Genomic DNA, 17,123 nt, shown 5'->3' on the forward strand with positions numbered 1-17,123 from the left:
AACTATCAATCGTCTTACCACAAAAGCCATCTCGTTAGCCCTTCAACAACCAAACTCATTCTTTCAATTCTTAATTCCTCCCATTAAATTATTTCTCTGATTCGCACTGTAAGCCTGTACTGGCGTACTCTGAAAAAAAAATAATCATTTTATTTTTTATTATTATTGTTGTTATTAGTATTATTATTATTATTATTATTATTATTATTATTATTATTATTATTATTATTATTATTATTATTATTATTATTATTATTATTATTATCATATATTTATTATTATTATTATTATTATTATTATTATTATTATTATTATTATTATTATTATATTATCATATATTTTTATATTATTATTATTATTATTATTATTATTATTATTATTATTATTATTATATTATTATTATTATTATTATTATTATTATTATTATTATTATTATTATTATTATTATTATTATTATTTTGTTTGTTTTATTTTTTCTTTTGCTGAAAACTAGTCCTTCAGATATCGATCGAGTAAAATAACTCATCTTGTCAAAAACAATTCCCTTAACAATTTCCTTGAAGTCCCAGGTTTGTCAATTTTTGACAAGATGAGGCTCATTTAGATCTATCGATATTCGAAGGACGAGTATACTGGTCAAATTATTTTAAAATGTTGTTGTTGTTGTCGTTGTTGTTTTGTTTCATAATACAGTAGAGTAGTCAAAACGTCTTTTTAGATTTGTGACAAATCGTGACAAAACGGTATTATAACTGGATGAATCTCATAATTATAATTGAATTGTTGAGCTCAACGTAAAAGCATTTCAGTTAAAATAAATAAATGTCTTCATTAAGCATTGTATGGGGATTTCCTATAACTCAGTTGGTAGAGCATTCGCTTCACATGCAAAGGGACAGGCAGTTTATATCTGGTGAAGTCGAGATTTGTTCTAACATCCCTCTTGTGTTTGAGCTTTTTTTTTTTTAATTTTAAAAATTGAGCTTTATATAGCGCAATATCCACTAAATGTGCTCAAATCGCTCTACAAGGGGTCCCTGGTCAACAGCAACATTTAACATGTAGGACGGGACATGCCGCCTTTCGGTGATATTACAATTTTTCGGACAACGACACTGCTGTTAACGGCCAGGTACTCATTTTACACCTGAGTACGGTGAGAGAATGTGAATAAAGAGCCTTTTCCAAAGACTCAACTATGCGCCGTGCGCGAGGCTCGAACCAAGGACCTTCCTATCCGAAAGCGAGTGTCATACCACTAGACCACAATAAAAAAATTGAAATTGGGGAAATTGAAAAGTTAAATTGTTAGATTTAGGTTGTGCAGATCTAGCCGCTTTTACCAAGAGAGCAGTAACAGAAATGGACTGAAGTTGAAATGATGGTGTTCCCTTAATGGAAACTCTAAAATATGAAGTCAATTTGGAGTAAAATTGAACTCCGTCTTCAAAGGGTTAACAATCCATGTTCGGTCATAATTATCAATTTCCTTCGATTCAATTCAATTCGCTGGTTTGACTTTTTACCTTTCTTATTCTCATATTTCCTTCCATCCCTTTGTCCGGTTTTCTTTTTCCTTCTTGCAGCCATCTCTCATCGCCCATTCATTTCATTGTCCGTCTCTCCAGGGTATTAAATGAGAGATTATCCGTCTGTCGGGACCAGGGGCATCAATCTTACAATATTACTATGCCTCGCACAATATCACTCTCCATTTGTTCATACCTCTCTCTCTCTCTCTCTCTCTCTCTCTTACTCTCTCTCTCTCACTCTCTCTCTCGCTCTCTCGTTCTCTCTCTCTCTCTCGATCTTGCTCTTGCTCTTTCTCTCTCTCTCTCTCTCTCACACACACACACACACACACACACACACTATTTCTCTCTCTTTATTTATCTCCCTTTCTCTCGTTCTCTCTCTCTTTCGATCTCCCTCTTTCTCTCTCTCTCTCTCTCTCTCTCTCTCTCTCTCTCTCTCTCTCTCTCCCTCTTTTTCTCTCTCTCAGTGTGTAAAAAAATAAATATAATAAAATAGATATAAATATATCTATCTACCTCTTGTTCTGTCTATCTTTTTAGCTCTCTCTTTCTCTTTGATCTCTCTCTCTCTCTTGCTCTCTCTCTCTCTCTCTCTCTCTCTCTCTCTCTCATACGTCAACTCTATTCCTTTTTTTTCTTTTTCTAATTTTAAAACTTCCCTCCCATCTAAAATTATGCTCTCCCCCTATGTCTTTCATTCTGTCACTCACTCACTCGCTCTCTCTCTCTCTCTCTCTCTCTCTCTCTCTCTCTCTCTCTCTCTCTCACACACACACACACACACTCTCTCTCTCTCTCTTTCTCTCTCTCTATCTATCTATCTATCTCTGTCTCTCACGCTATCTATCCATCTATCTATCTATCTCTCTATCTATCTGTGTGTGTGTGTTTGTTTGTTTTGTATTTTTTTTATTCTTAAATTTTTGGTTTGTTGATGGTTTGTATATGGACGTGTTAGAGTTAATGAGTGGAATCACTTTCTCAATGCCAACAGGCGTCTCCACATATTTTGGTCATTCTCCAGATTCCAACTCTTTATCTACGTATAAACATTAAAGTTTATGAATTTAATTATTATAGTTTTGATTGTGGGCCCTGTCTAGTTATTGTGCGTCGCAAATCAAAAGAAGGAAATAGAAACAGCATGAATGTATTTTATTTATACTCAATTCAACTGCATCGATTTTGTTATACTTTGATCAGCTTGCGTAAATATTTATTAATTATGAAACCCACTTACTCAATCCTCTCCGGGCCTATTGGCACTTGAGGCAATGCAAGACTTCACCAGGTCCTGTCAGCTGCTATTTTTGGGGCCACCTCGAGGGAAAGACCTCTCTGCTTTAGGTCTCCTTGGAGTGTCTATTTCAGGACCTTCCTTGTCAGTGTTTCTTCTGGTCTGCGATAGGCATGCCCCAACCATTGCCATCTTCTCCTTTTAATGAGACTTTCCATAGACTCCACCTCTGCTCAAACTCTCATGTCCTCATTTGAGATTGTATTTGGCCAGAAGATCTTGAAGATTTGTCGTATACATTTGTTTTGGAATACCTCAAGTTCCTAGGTGATACTTTTTGTGATCGTCCAACATTCTGACCCAAAGACCCAAAACGCTCAGGACATTACTCATTCATTATTTTAATTTTGATAGCTTTAATTGTATTGATAATCATTTTGACCGGCAACACTCATAGAGACTCGTTTTATTCCTGCTCTTGGAGTGTTACAAAGGACAAGGGCCCTCCATCCCGATCTGTCCTCAGCTTTCCTCATCAGTTTTGGGCTGTCCATCCTTGTCCATTACTTTACATTGGGCATCGCTATTTAATCAATGAAAGAGAAAAAACCCACATTAAACCTTGAACCGATATTAGAACGACTACTTTTACTCCGTTATCTTTTAATTTTGGCCGATTAAAAGATGGGGTTAAACACCCTATATAAACATTTAAGTGAAATATAAGACATAAGAGATAATATATGAGAGGAATATTTTAAAACATACCAACAATAACACAATCAACAAAACTCTATGGCATGTTATTCATTGTAAAAGTTTGTTTACACGAATAGATTCAAATGCAATCAAGGAGACAAGGTTTTGCCTTCGTGAACATATAAGCAGATCTGATAACCAGATACAATTATGGGCTTAATTTAACATTGCGATAATGGACAATATTTTATATTGGTTTGAGAGTATTCCCATCACAGCAATGAGACCATAACAATTTGGGTTATCAGACCTGCAAATAAGTACACGTCGGTTTATTTTTTCTAATAGATCGAAGAAAAATTTGCCACTTAGGGATTAAAACATACGACACTACTCTATTTTCAATGAAGACATTGACCACGTGACTCATCATCGCAATCTAGTTTTATGTCGTAGTGAAGTCGATGTTGAAAAGTTTATTTTGTGTTAAAATTATAAGAAACAAAAAATGAGGCTTTCCAAATTTATTCTCTCTTATAAAAAAAAAACAACAAAAACATTGAGCATTTATATACCACAATATGCACTAAACGTGCTCACAGCGATTTACCAGGGTTCCCCATCTAACAACAACACTTAACATGTAGGATAAGGCATTGGTGTCAGTACGCGATGTTATAATTTATATTCGACGGGGACAACGTTGTTAACTGCCAAGTACTCACTTTACACCTGGATGATAATGTGAATAAAGAGATTTTTCCAAGGACTCAACTGGACCTCCTGGTCCGAGGACAAGTGTCATAACACAAGACCACAATGCCACAATATTTTAAATTAAAACATGTAAACTAAGCCACGTTTATGTTTCAAGTTTTAAGATTCAATTTTCAACATCTAAATTACCCGGGCATGATAGTAACAAAAAGGTGAAAATGGAAAAGAATCGGATGGGAACAGAACAGACATTGGACGTTTCGGGGACAAACTCTTCGTCAGCACAATAAACAAAGGAACGTTGACAATAAATTTCCTTTGTTTATTGTGCTGACGACGTGTTTGTACCCGAAACGTCCAGTGTTTGTCCTGCTTCCATCTGCAGCTTTTCTATTTTCACATTTTCGTTAGTATTTTCACAATCCCAGGCTTCAAGCAACCCTCATCGCTCTCTACTTTTCCATACAAAACACTGATTTTAGGCGATGGATTACATAATATTATGACCATGATTTTCTCTGTTTCTTTGAATGATTCAATATACTATTCATTTGATTGTAATAATATCTTACTGTTTTCTTTTGTTTTGTTTTGTTTTTTCTCTCTCTCCAATCCCCCATTCCTATTCTTTTTCAGCACCTGATTATTGTTTAAATTATGAAAGTACTTATCATTTAACTAAAGGTATTAAGATGACAACGACCAGATTAGAAGTTAAATATTATATTAGGGATGTTTGGTGAAATTGATTTTCCCACGTTATTTAACTTTATCTTTGACAATGTTTAGATTTAAATCTCATGAGTAATGATTCAGCCTATGGTGGAATGCAGGTTCATTCTAACATCCATAACAATTTGAAATATTAATTTTATAAGAAGATGATGGATAAACAATAGTGGTCTTTTATGAAAGAAAACTTGATTCAAGGGACGTAACCAATTATATTGTTTGCATTATCTGAGCTTTAACAGAGTTGTCTTTCTTTACAATATTTAAACAATGCGATAAATTGAATTCACTTTTTTAAACATTTTAAATATGTTTTTCTCTCAGTATAATTATTCTAAATATAATCTAATTTTGTGATAACTTTTCTATATTTTCATTTACTATCCGTATTATTTGTGACTTTATAATACATCAAATGTTGATATGCCATACCTGTATAAAAAATTCCTGAATTGTTTTATTTTATTTATTTTTATTTATTTTTTTGTTCAATTTGAAAAGCGTAATGAATGCTTACTTCAAAAATATTACAATAATTATTATCTATCAGCAGTTTCGATGTTTTTCAAAACATAAAATATAAAATTACTCGCTATAATTTTTACCAGCTATAAATTGCTCACAATGAATTATTTCCTTTCTTTTTCCACCTCATCCCCACTTACAGCGTGTGACTGCGTGGTGTACCAGAGCTACGGCCTGAACGCGGGTCGTTTCACATCTCCCAATTTTCCCGAGCCCTACCCACCCAACATCAACTGCATATTATACTCCTTCATCGGAGACACCTCTGAAATTATAGAACTCACCTTTGTCGAATTTGATCTCAAAATGCCTGATGAAAGAGGGTAAGTTTCTATCTAGGTCTTGTCTGGGCCCATTTTTGTGTTACTTTCACCATCAACTTGGGATTAACTTCAAGATTAATAAAATGATCTATCGAAAAAATTAACAAGATTAGCTCTCTCTCTCTCTCTCTCTCTCTCTCTCTCTCTCTCTCTCTCTCTCTCTCTCTATCTATCTATCTATCTATCTATCTATCTATCTATCTATATCTATCTATCTATCTCCCTCTTAAACATACACACACATACATTAATACACACTACACACATGCACGTAGACACATACGCACACAGTTTCATTTTCTATGGGTAAGAATGTATGTGTTCACAATAAATTAGTGTTACGTATATTATGAAACATGAAAATAAAACAAACTGAGCAGTCCCAGGTTTTAGCCAAATAGTTTTTAAAACTTTCATTATTCTCTCCATTCAAAGGGTCTCATAATTCAGTAGAGCAGGCACTTTAATGCCATCTCATGTCCAGACGGAGTTACCGTAAGAATAGGGTCGTGGATTAAACAATTCCTCATCGCCGCAACTTTTGTTATTTTCTATTGTCCCCTGCTAGCTACTTTTCTGCTCGCTTCATTTCTTATTATTGTCCAATAATTAAGTTGATAGAGCATTCACTTCGAATTGAATCCAATATCAATCCCTGGTGTAGCGAAATTATTATTTTTCCTACGCTCATGTCAGTACATTAGTAATTGGGGAGCTGGGTCTGTTAAATCTGGATAGCAACGTATTTTGAAATAGACTAGCGTCCTACCAAAAGGGTAGCAAGCTAGTTCTGATGTCCGCTTACCGCTATAGAAACCAGAATCATCTCCGGCTCCGTGGGACTCATGGCTCTGAAGAATGACTACTTTTTATTATTATTTTCTCCTTCCAGGCGATGTATTGACTTTTTACGAGTGTATCAGAATCTAGAAAGACCGGAGGTGAATGAATACAGCCAGCATGATATTGAGCTGTGTGGTCCTTACTCCGGCATCCAAAACACAATCTACAGCTCTGGTAGGAGCATGGTGCTAGAATTTCATGCCGACTTGAGGAGAGGCAAGCATGGGAACTACTCTGGTTTCAATGGAATTTACCAGTTTTTGGATAAAGGTAAGATTTGATTTTGTCTCTATTCTTATTTTGACTAGAATTATATTACGTACAATGTAGCCCAGCTCTTATTCTGTTATTTGAAGTACAGAAATGGCATCAGACCAACGTGAGCATAATTGCAGGTCTGATAACTGGACGCTTTTATGGGCTCGTTTTAACGTTGTTGTAATGGAGAATATTTTGCGTTGATTTGAGAGTATTTTCATTACAACAATGATACAATAACAATTTGGGTTATCAGACCTGAAAATACGTAAACGTCGCATCAGGCGTAGTATTCATAAACTCATTCCTTGATTCTGGCCAATATGATTACTTCATAATACAAGGTATTGTTCAACAAAAAGTGAAAATTGACTTGTCGTTAGTAGTGCTCGAGGAGACAAATGATTTCATTGGAGGTATCTTTGAATACAACTTACTGTTTATTTTCTGTCCTGGGTGATCACCTTTTATTGTGACGTAAGTTGTATGGAAATCTCGAGCTTTTCGTTAACTATGGCAACGATCAGATTCGTTCAATCAGCCCAAAAGGGGTAATCTATCCTCAGCCTTTTCCATGCCCTACCTTATAATATATATATATATATATATATATATATATATATATATATATATATATATATATATATATATATAAAAGAGAGTATAAAGCTCAACAGACAGTGTACTTTGTACCTTTGGAAACGACTTGAGGCTAAGGCAAAAGACGCTGTATGGATTTACTACTATCACTATTATTATCATTATAATTTGGGCTGTAAAGCTCAAGCCAAACAGGCCTTCATGGACCTGGGAAACATTTTGAAAAACAAACAGATGTTGTTCGGGATTAGATTCCGAGTCTTGAAGTGCTACGTGTGGCCAGTCTTGTTATACGGATGCGAAAGCTGGACTACAAATGCAGAAACACAAAAGAACATTGAAGCTTTTGAAATGTGGTGCTTGAGAAGGATGCAGAGAATATCGTATACTGCACACAAAACGAACGAAGAAGTGCTAAAACAAACATACCAACAAAGGAAACTAATGCCCTTAATAGTGGATCGACAACTATCCTTTTTCGGACACATAGTAAGGAAAGATAAGAAGGAATACCTGGCAAGTTGTGGAAAAATACCTGGTAAACGCGCCCGGGGGAGACAAAGAAAAACACTCATAGACCAACTGAAGGGCTTCACCAACCTAACAATCCAAGAGCTGTTTGAAAAAGCAAGAGACAGGGAGGAATGGAGAGAGATAATTCATGCAGTATCCGAAGCCTGGACCAGGCATGGAACCTAGAAGAAGAAGTAAAGATTAGTTATTGGAATGTAGTTGATGGCTAGTCTCAGAAAACAAAGGGAGACTTTTCTCTTTGCCAAATTTAACATATACTGTCGGTCATACCCAGATATATGATATATGGAATTAAATTGAAATTAAATTTTCACCAAGTTAACATTGGGGTTCAATTGACCAAATTCATAATTATTACAATTTGTTGTTGAAGATTTTTTTTTATTTTGCAAGAGTTAATGCTTATTATAGTTTGTGCATGACTGCTGGGAGTCTCAACAGACATTTATAGATCGATGTATTTAAGAGAAACCAAACTGTTTTTATTCACGCGTAAATGATATGTCGTAAATATGTGACCCGCTGTCTCGATATGTTATTGTGCTGAAGTGCTATGATGACCAGATCCATACATTTTTGGGATTTTTACATTTTATAGAACAATAAAAATTGCACAACCGTAGCTCAAGTTTTATATTTTGTCTATAAATTATAAATTACAATATTCGTCTTTAGAATCTCATTCGTCGTGTTTTGTTGACAAAGGGTAAACCCAACACATTTACTTCATCTGCCGCGTAGATAAAATTGAAGCTTCTATTCCACTATAGTATTGTTATTAATTTATTTATGTCTTCGAGCTTCAGACGGCAACATTTTGCAATATTACCAAGACGTATTACCGTTTTGAGGTGGCGTGTCACATATTGTCGTCAAAGCATGATAAAGTGTGAGTGAATTGTTCTGCATGCTTTACCTTATATCAAACAGTCAGATTGAAGGAATCACCAATGGAAATTTGGAAAAGTCATGGCGATTTTTAATTCACTGCAGAGTTTACAAGTTGAGCACTAAGCATGATAATAAATATGAAGCCACCATTCAATTCAAAGTGAATTCTGAGCTGCTAGATGTTTGGACAATGCAAGTCGTTCAGCTTAACTCAATACAGCTTCGTAAAAAAATTTACTTAATGCAGATTTTATTTCGGCTTCAATATCCTATAAGCCACGAAAAATGACAATTAGATTGGAAGAGGAGGAGGAGGAGGAGGAGGAGGAGGAGGAGGAGGATAAAAAGAAAAAGAAAAATGAAGAATAAAGAAATAGAAAGATAGAAAGGAGGAGTAAGTCTCCATGATTCATGTACACACACACACACACACAGACACACACACACACACACATCTTCCTGTAAACTGAATAAGGCTTTGCTTAACGTTGTAGAGCTTGGGGGAAAAAACTAGAAAGGCAAGGATTATGTTTACAACAAAAAATTCACCTCGATAAATAAGTAGCGTTTCACTTCATTGCAAATCTTTTCATCCATTTACTGTCGATTATTTTTTAATTAATCCAGACATTTTCTTATCAGCATTTTTTAAAATAGCATTAAAGGGAAATAACGAAAGTTTAGTATCAACTATTACAATATATTTGTTATGTCCCTTGTCGATATAACTATGTAATATTAGATTTGCAACTTTTCTTTTGTAAGAAATATATTCTCACTTTAGATATATATTTATATAATATAATATATATATATATATATATATATATATATATATATATATATATATATATATTGGCAATATCAGATATTCGTCAATGTAGCAATTAGTATATCTTGCATTTCAGCGTCTACTCGTAAAAACGTGTATTGTTGCATTTTGTTGTAGATATATTATTATAATCACAGAATTATTTCATCGTCATCATTTCGTTTGCTTATCCACGACCCTGCAGATGCAAACAATAGTGAGTAGAAGTCACAAAACTCCTGTTTTAATCCAACATCACTTTCAGCTTTCTCGGGACTCATGACTTTCATCAATGTTCAAGTTAATGGTAGTCATCTCTTGCACACCATTGACCACTGGAAATATTCAATCTTCTTTTAGAAAATCCTTGTTCAAACATTGTGATATGGAATTAATTTCGTATTTATTTATTAGATAATGAAACAATTAGATAAACATGTCGATGTATATCAGGTTACAAAATAGATACATGTACCTACTATAGTAAAACTTGAGGTTTGTGTCAGAATATAAATAATGAGGATATAAAAATCACTAAACTGTATACTTTACATGTATTGTTCTGTTGTATTATTGGCAAGAATAAATCATAAACAAAAGAGTTCTACTTTTCTTCCGGAAAAACATCCTTTCTTTGTTTTGGGACCAGTAAGTTTTAAAATTTAGATCAAATAGCTCAAGGACTTAATATGTCAATTGAATGTAAACACAGTTCTCATTTTATCAATAAAATCAAATGCATCGCAATAATAAAACATACACTTGTCCTATAAAATAATCTCTGGTCATTTATACATCATGAATGAATTTATTTGCTTTTGTTTGTTGTTTTTTCACGAAAATATTCAGAGAGAGATTCGCAGCAATGCAAACAAGATGACATTTCTAGGAACTTAACCAATGACCTCAGCATTGCTCAAATGTTTTTTAAATTATTTTTCTTAAGGTTTTGTTTGGTTTGACAACGGTCCCATTGTGCTCTGATTTACTGGTCACCAGGGAAATAAAGCATTTGAAAAGTGTTTTTGGCAATCTCAGACGTTAACACCAAAAAAACATTGACATACACAATGACCAGTTTATAATCAGACTAATAGAAGTGTGCATTTAATCGTACTTCAGATATAACAATTTTTTGAACAAGTGAAGACAAAAAGTATTGTACAAACATCTATTTCTGTCCTTAAGCAACAGTGGTCAATGGTACACCTATTAATTGTCATTTTTTCCATCTTTCAAATCTCTGATAGATTATAAGAATAATAATATTATTAACATCATGCCTTTCGCAACACACGCCCTAAGGATCACGTTATCAATATCACATGATCAACTAATGAGACTGGGATAAATCTCCTGTGACATGTACAGACCAGAAATAAGACGTGTCACTTTAAACCTTTATTCCTATTTAGTGGGCACATTATAAGGCTTTTATGCCGTACCATAAATAGCTGATTATGTGTGACTATTACGTTATTTGACTTAATGTGTGTGTTGCAAAAGGTTGTATTGTGGTTTTTCGTGTCACCAAAAGACAACTACCTTCACTCCTTTGCACAACTATCATTAATCCAACACTTGTTTTCTCTTGTTTTCAACAATTTTATTCTCTTCTTAGCTGAAAATTTGGAAAATTAGACGTCGCAAATTAATCTTGATTGGATTTTGAATTTGATTTTATAAGAATATCTTAAGAAATATTTACGATTCTAGCTTTGTTTGGAGTCAAACGATCTTATTCCACTGATCTGTTTTTGTAATTAAATTGAAGCTTAAATTCAATTTCACATTATTATTTAATCATTCCACTGATAATATTTTAAATATGCGGCCTTATTTAAATGCTGTCGTTAATAGAAAAATTCCAATTTGATTAATCTAGCATTGTCAATTTTCAATCTAAAAGTACCTCAGGTCAATTATTGTTAAAAGTCTATTTGTTTGAAAGTAAGTAAATTACAAAAACAAGTTTCATTTTGTGTTTAATGGACTATTTCAATTTTGAATATATATGTGTGTGATCTTTCAGTAAAAAAAAGGCTCAATTTAACCTCTATATATTTTTTGTACACAAATGACTGAATGAGGCCTCTCTGGAGATATCTTTCCGTTATAGGCATTGGAGAAGAAGAAGAAGAAGAAGAAGAAGAAGAAGAAGAAGAAGAAGAAGAAGAAGAAGAAGAAGAAGAAGAAGAAGAAGGAGAAGAAGAAGAAAGGGTTTTTTTATTTATTTTATTTATAGTTTGATTGATGTGAAAAAAATTGATATACTGCTATTTACCTTCCTATTGAAAACATCAGCTCCTCTCTCTCTCTCTCTCTCTCTCTCTCTCTCTCTCTCTCTCTCTCTCTCTCTCTCTCTCTCTCTCTCTCTCTCTCTTTTACCTCTCTTCTTTTTCCTATCTGTCAATGTCCATCGAATATAATATATCTATTGCTATCATTTCTACAAACCAATATCTCTTCTTCTCCTTGCTTATAAATGTATATTTGTCAAATTATTTATTTTTTAAATTTTGTTTATATCTAGTTTCCTTACAAAAAGCACAAGCCAATGCATCATTCGCTTGGTTTTTATCTTTATGGCCAAACTTATTTTTATTAACTTATTATTTTACTCGTGTTAACTCTTAAAGCAAGTATTTACTTCTTCTCTTTCTCTCCCCCCCCCCCCCCCCCCGCCTCTCTCTCTCTCTCTCTCTCTCTCTCTCTCTCTCTCTCTCTCTCTTTCTCTCTCTCTATCTATCTATCTATCTATCTATCTCTATATCTATCTATCTATCTATCTATCTATCTATCTATCTATCTATCTATCTATCTATCTATTTATCTACCTCTCCCTCTCTCTTCTATATTGTTCTATCGTTCAATGACTTTAAACCATTAATTATTCATCTACATTGTCTATCTTTTCTATCAATCAAAATCTCTTCCTATTGTGTTTAAATGTATATTGGTCAAACTGGTTTCTTTTTCTATATTTGTTTGTAAAATCATTGTTTGCTTAGTTGTGTCTGCTGTTTTGTTTTGTTTCTTATTGTTTCTTTTATTTTGTTTTTGTTTTTGCTTTGTTTTGTTTGGGGGAGGGGGTTGGGGGTTTTATTTTGTTTGTTTGTTTGTTTGGATTTTTTTTGTTCTTATTTTTATTTTTTATTTGGGGAGGGGGGAGGTTAGGAGGTGGTTGGGTTTTTTATTTTTGTTTTGTTTTTATTTTGTATTTTGGTTTTGTTGTTGTTCTTGGATTTAGCCAAACATTTTTATATTATTTTATATTTTTATCCACATTACCTTTCATAGTCAGTATTAATCTCTTCTCTCTATTTCTCTCTCTCTCTCCAATCTCCCCCCCCCCCCCCCCCCCCCCCCCCCCCGTTTCGCCTCCTTCTAGGTCTCCCTTTCAGAGACTCCGAAATATAATTTATGGATGGTTATCATTTCTAATAACCATTATCTCTTCTTATCGTATCTATAAGTGTATATTTCTCAAGTATTGTTTCCTTGAGTGTTTGGTTCCGAAAACCATAGGCTAAAGCGTCTTTCATTCGCTTTGTATTGTTTGTTCTCATGGTCGGTTATATTTATATTCATTTTATTTTCACTCACATTACCTCTCATAGCAAATATTTAACTTTTCTCAACATCCCTCCCTCCCACCCACTATTTCAATTCCTCTTCCCTCCTCTCTCTCTCTATCTCTCTCTCTCTCTCTCTCTCTCTCTCTCTCTCTCTCTCTCTCTCTCTCTCTCTCTAATATCTTTATATATATATATATATATATATATATATCTTTCACTTCTTTTTTCTGTCTATCATTCAGTGACTATGGACCATAATTTATCTTTTTCTATCATGTCTACCAACCATTATTTATTCTTATCGTGTCTCGAAATGTATATTTGTCAAGTTTTTTTTTTCTCTGGGTTGATTGATACAAAATCGAGAGCCCGAAGCGGCGTTTGCTTCTTCTTCTTCGTTTCCCCCCCCCCCCCCTTTTTTTTTTTTTTGGCCGAATTTATTTACATTAAATTACGTTACTTCTCATGGACCAGTATTTCTCTTTTCCGTGAAGGTCACACACAATTAATTCTATTTTCATCGATCAAGCACAAGATTTGATTAAGTAACTTAAACTTAATTTGTAGAAAAAGGGTTGACAAAATAAAACTAAGAAAATTCAAAGCAAGATGCGACCTTTAGACAAGTATATTTTCTATTACTTTTCTACTCGTATACAGGACATCCAGACAACATAAGATAAATGTCTTTGATTAAACCAAAGATAAAAATAATCTTAACTTATATAGCACACGAGGGGTTCCGATAGCTCGCTTGAGTCACACGCAAAAGGGCCAAGATCAATCCCGGATGAAGTCGAGATATTTTTTTTTATGACCCTCTTGTTCAACTAGCAATGATTGGGTAGCTGGGTCTTTTAGATTTTGTGGAAAATACTTTGCTATATACTAGCGTCCTATCCAAAGGGTAGCAATCAATTGCTAATGCCCGTTTAACACTATACGGGGATAAACGCAATGCGCCTAATTGCTCTGAAGGACTTTTTTCTAACTCATTTGTGATCATTCGTCTCATAAAGGTATGTTGGAGATGACCAAGTTTAATGCGGCATTCTAGAAAACCATCTATTTAACGATTTGGCTAGAAGGACGACCTCCAAATATCGTTAGATTTAAATGACCCTCAGCTTGGAAAAAAAACTCTCAAACCTGGGACTTCGCGTTGAGGGTCGAAGTCCCAGGTTTGAGATAAGGGTAATTTAAATTGATTGATATTTGAATGACGAGTTGTCTGGCCGAATTGTGAAATACGAGGTTTTTCAGAATAAGGCTGTTTACAGGATAAGTATAGTCATTTCAGTATTGCTTCTTCCTCTGTCAATCAATCTTTATTCTTTGTTGGAAATTTGATAAAATTAGATATTCTTGTACGTGTTAAATGTATTTAATTCTTAGCTCATGTCTTTCATTCATATTTTTCTGTATCATTAATTAAATGAAAACGTTGCTTTTAACCTTTGTGTTAAGTTGTAAAGTTTATGCTTTTTATATAATCATCGTTATCAAGTCTTCCCCCATTCTTTCTTCCTAATTTTTGTCAACGGAAAATTGGAATAAAATCCAAAAGCGATGTTTGAAATCGGGTTGTTCAGGTTGCAGTTCAGAGCTTTATCCACTTTGCACTCCTCACTTACCCCCCCCCCCCCCCCCTCCCCAACCCATCCAACCCAACTCTCACCCCATACTTTATATTTTCAACTCTTATACCGTGTTTGGGTGTTGTTTATAAGCCACAAGACCAATGATAATGAGATATTTTCATAATGGTGCCAAATCAAACAAAAAGAAACCTGTTATGATATTTATTTTACTTTTGTCGAATATTAGAAAAATCTGGTTCCAACGTTGTGCCCTTGGGTAAGACTCTTAACACGCATTATCCCGCTCGACCCAGAGGTGAATGAGTATCTGGTATAAGCAGTAACGGATATTGTAAGAGTATTAGTACAGAAAGAACGACTAACAACTGATGAGTGGTACTATATGAAATGAAAATATGGTCCCACTTCGGAAATAAATAAAACAATGTGAAGTGCATTGAGTAGTCCAAATAAGTTTAAATGCGATATATAAATTTTCATTTTATTTTAAACTGAGAAGGAATATATTCTGATCAAAGACTTAGTTTTATTCAACTCTCTTTAAAACAGACAATAGTAAACACTTGTCAAAATCTATACCGTTGTACGATATACAATTTTAATATAGTTATATATTTAAAATCTTGCCCTTGAAAATGAAAATTGTCATATTCAAATTTTTTTACTTTTGACTCTCACATAATATTTGTAAACAAGTGCAATTCGTTTTGACTCAATAATTGTTTTTTTTTTAATGAAACATTCAGAAAAAAATATTTTAATAATTTTCTTAGTGGTCCTTCAAAATCACCTAGGCTATGTCGTAGTTTTGAAAAAACAAAACATGTTTGTAATGTTATTTTGGCAGGATGAAGCATCACGACTAACCTTTAACGCTATTAAAAAGAGAACAACAGAGAGAACGCTGTTACCGCCACGCATTCATCTCACTCCTAATTTGATAAGCAACTTTAATCACACCTTCGGGGTTACGATTTCTCAGTTGATAGAGCATTCGATTCACATGCAATGCTATCGAGATAGAACCCGAATGATGTCGAGATATTTTTTTTCCGAACCCCCTCTCGACCCAGCAGTGATTGTGTAGCTCGATCAGTTAGATCTGGCAGACATTACGTTGCTATAGACTAGCGTCTTATCCAAAGGATATTAAGCAATTGGTATTTTCTGTCTCTGAAGGCTTATTTTTTGTCACCCCTCATCTCAGTACTCGAACCGGGGACCTACATGTTGCAAGCCGAGTATCATACCATTAGACTATACAGCTACATATATTGCATTTCTTTTTATACAATCTTATTTTTATTTCAGGATCTTATTTAACGACAGGTACCCGGGTCCAGGGAAAACAATGTACATACGATTTTCATAGCAACGATACTCATCGGCACGGCCAGTTTTTCTCTCCTTTTTACCCACAAAATTATAAACCATTATCATCCTGTCGATACCGATTCCATGCAAGAAGGGGAGAAAGAGTGCATATCGAATTTTCAAATATTCAACTTCATCACATAGATGCAAGGTATGTATTCTGTATTATGATAATATTGTTATTATAACACCTCCTTCCTTCTTCGTCTCTATATTCAAATGACGATGTGTCAATAGTGACATCTGACCAATTGATGATGTGGTGTGCAAACAAATAATTCATCGTGTTGTATCCAACACAAAATAGTGTCCATCACAACTATGCTAACCCGTTATTTCCGTATTCTGGATAGACGCGTATAAAAAGATTTGGCCAGAAAAATCGTCCTTCAAATAATTCGATCGATTTAAATGATCCTCATCTTGCCATCTTGAGAGTCATTTAGATCGATCGATATCTGATGGACACGTTTTCTGGCCAAATTTTCAAATACGTATCTTTCCAGACCACGGGCAGTTTACTGGTGAATTCAAGTCCATAATCCAGTTCGGGTATAAGATTTGCAAATAATGTTTCACATGTCCATCGCCTCCATTTGGATAGGATGTATATTTATTAGAACGTTCGGTCGGATCTATCTCTTATCTGCTGGAATGACAAACGGGTCGGCAAATAAAACAGATCTGCACCCGGGATTGATAAAGGTTTCTTTCTTATTGTGAGGAGAGTCCTCCAGCTCTGAATTATCGGAACCTATGTATGTAAGATGTGTAAATGTTACGATCTTACTTAACTAAAAGGAAAGTAACGCCAAAGACAAGTGGAAGATAAGACGAAACTTTGAATCATATATATAATATCTCC

At 34.2% G+C, this 17,123-nt stretch overlaps 1 protein-coding gene across 20 annotated transcripts in view; it reads left to right on the plus strand.

Annotated features, from left to right (window-relative positions):
* The window catches only part of LOC144968435 (suppressor of lurcher protein 1-like), a 469,097-nt gene that overhangs the window by 372,834 nt on the left and 79,140 nt on the right, over positions 1–17,123 (plus strand). For 13 of the 20 annotated variants that reach the window (XM_078906793.1, XM_078906800.1, XM_078906805.1 and 10 more), the window contains 3 exons: positions 5,588–5,768; positions 6,661–6,881; positions 16,196–16,409. In XM_078906793.1, the coding sequence (XP_078762919.1) occupies positions 5,588–5,768; positions 6,661–6,881; positions 16,196–16,409 (616 nt within the window). Of the gene's footprint in view, positions 1–4,824; positions 4,873–5,587; positions 5,769–6,660; positions 6,882–16,195; positions 16,410–17,123 lie in introns of all 20 variants that reach the window. The other 7 variants (XM_078906791.1, XM_078906786.1, XM_078906792.1 and 4 more) reach the window with 1 other exon arrangement.

Source organism: Berghia stephanieae, chromosome 3, assembly GCF_034508935.2.
Source record: "Berghia stephanieae isolate SIO BIC M18660-M18661 chromosome 3, UCSD_Bste_1.3, whole genome shotgun sequence".
Lineage (NCBI taxonomy): Eukaryota > Metazoa > Mollusca > Gastropoda > Nudibranchia > Aeolidiidae > Berghia > Berghia stephanieae.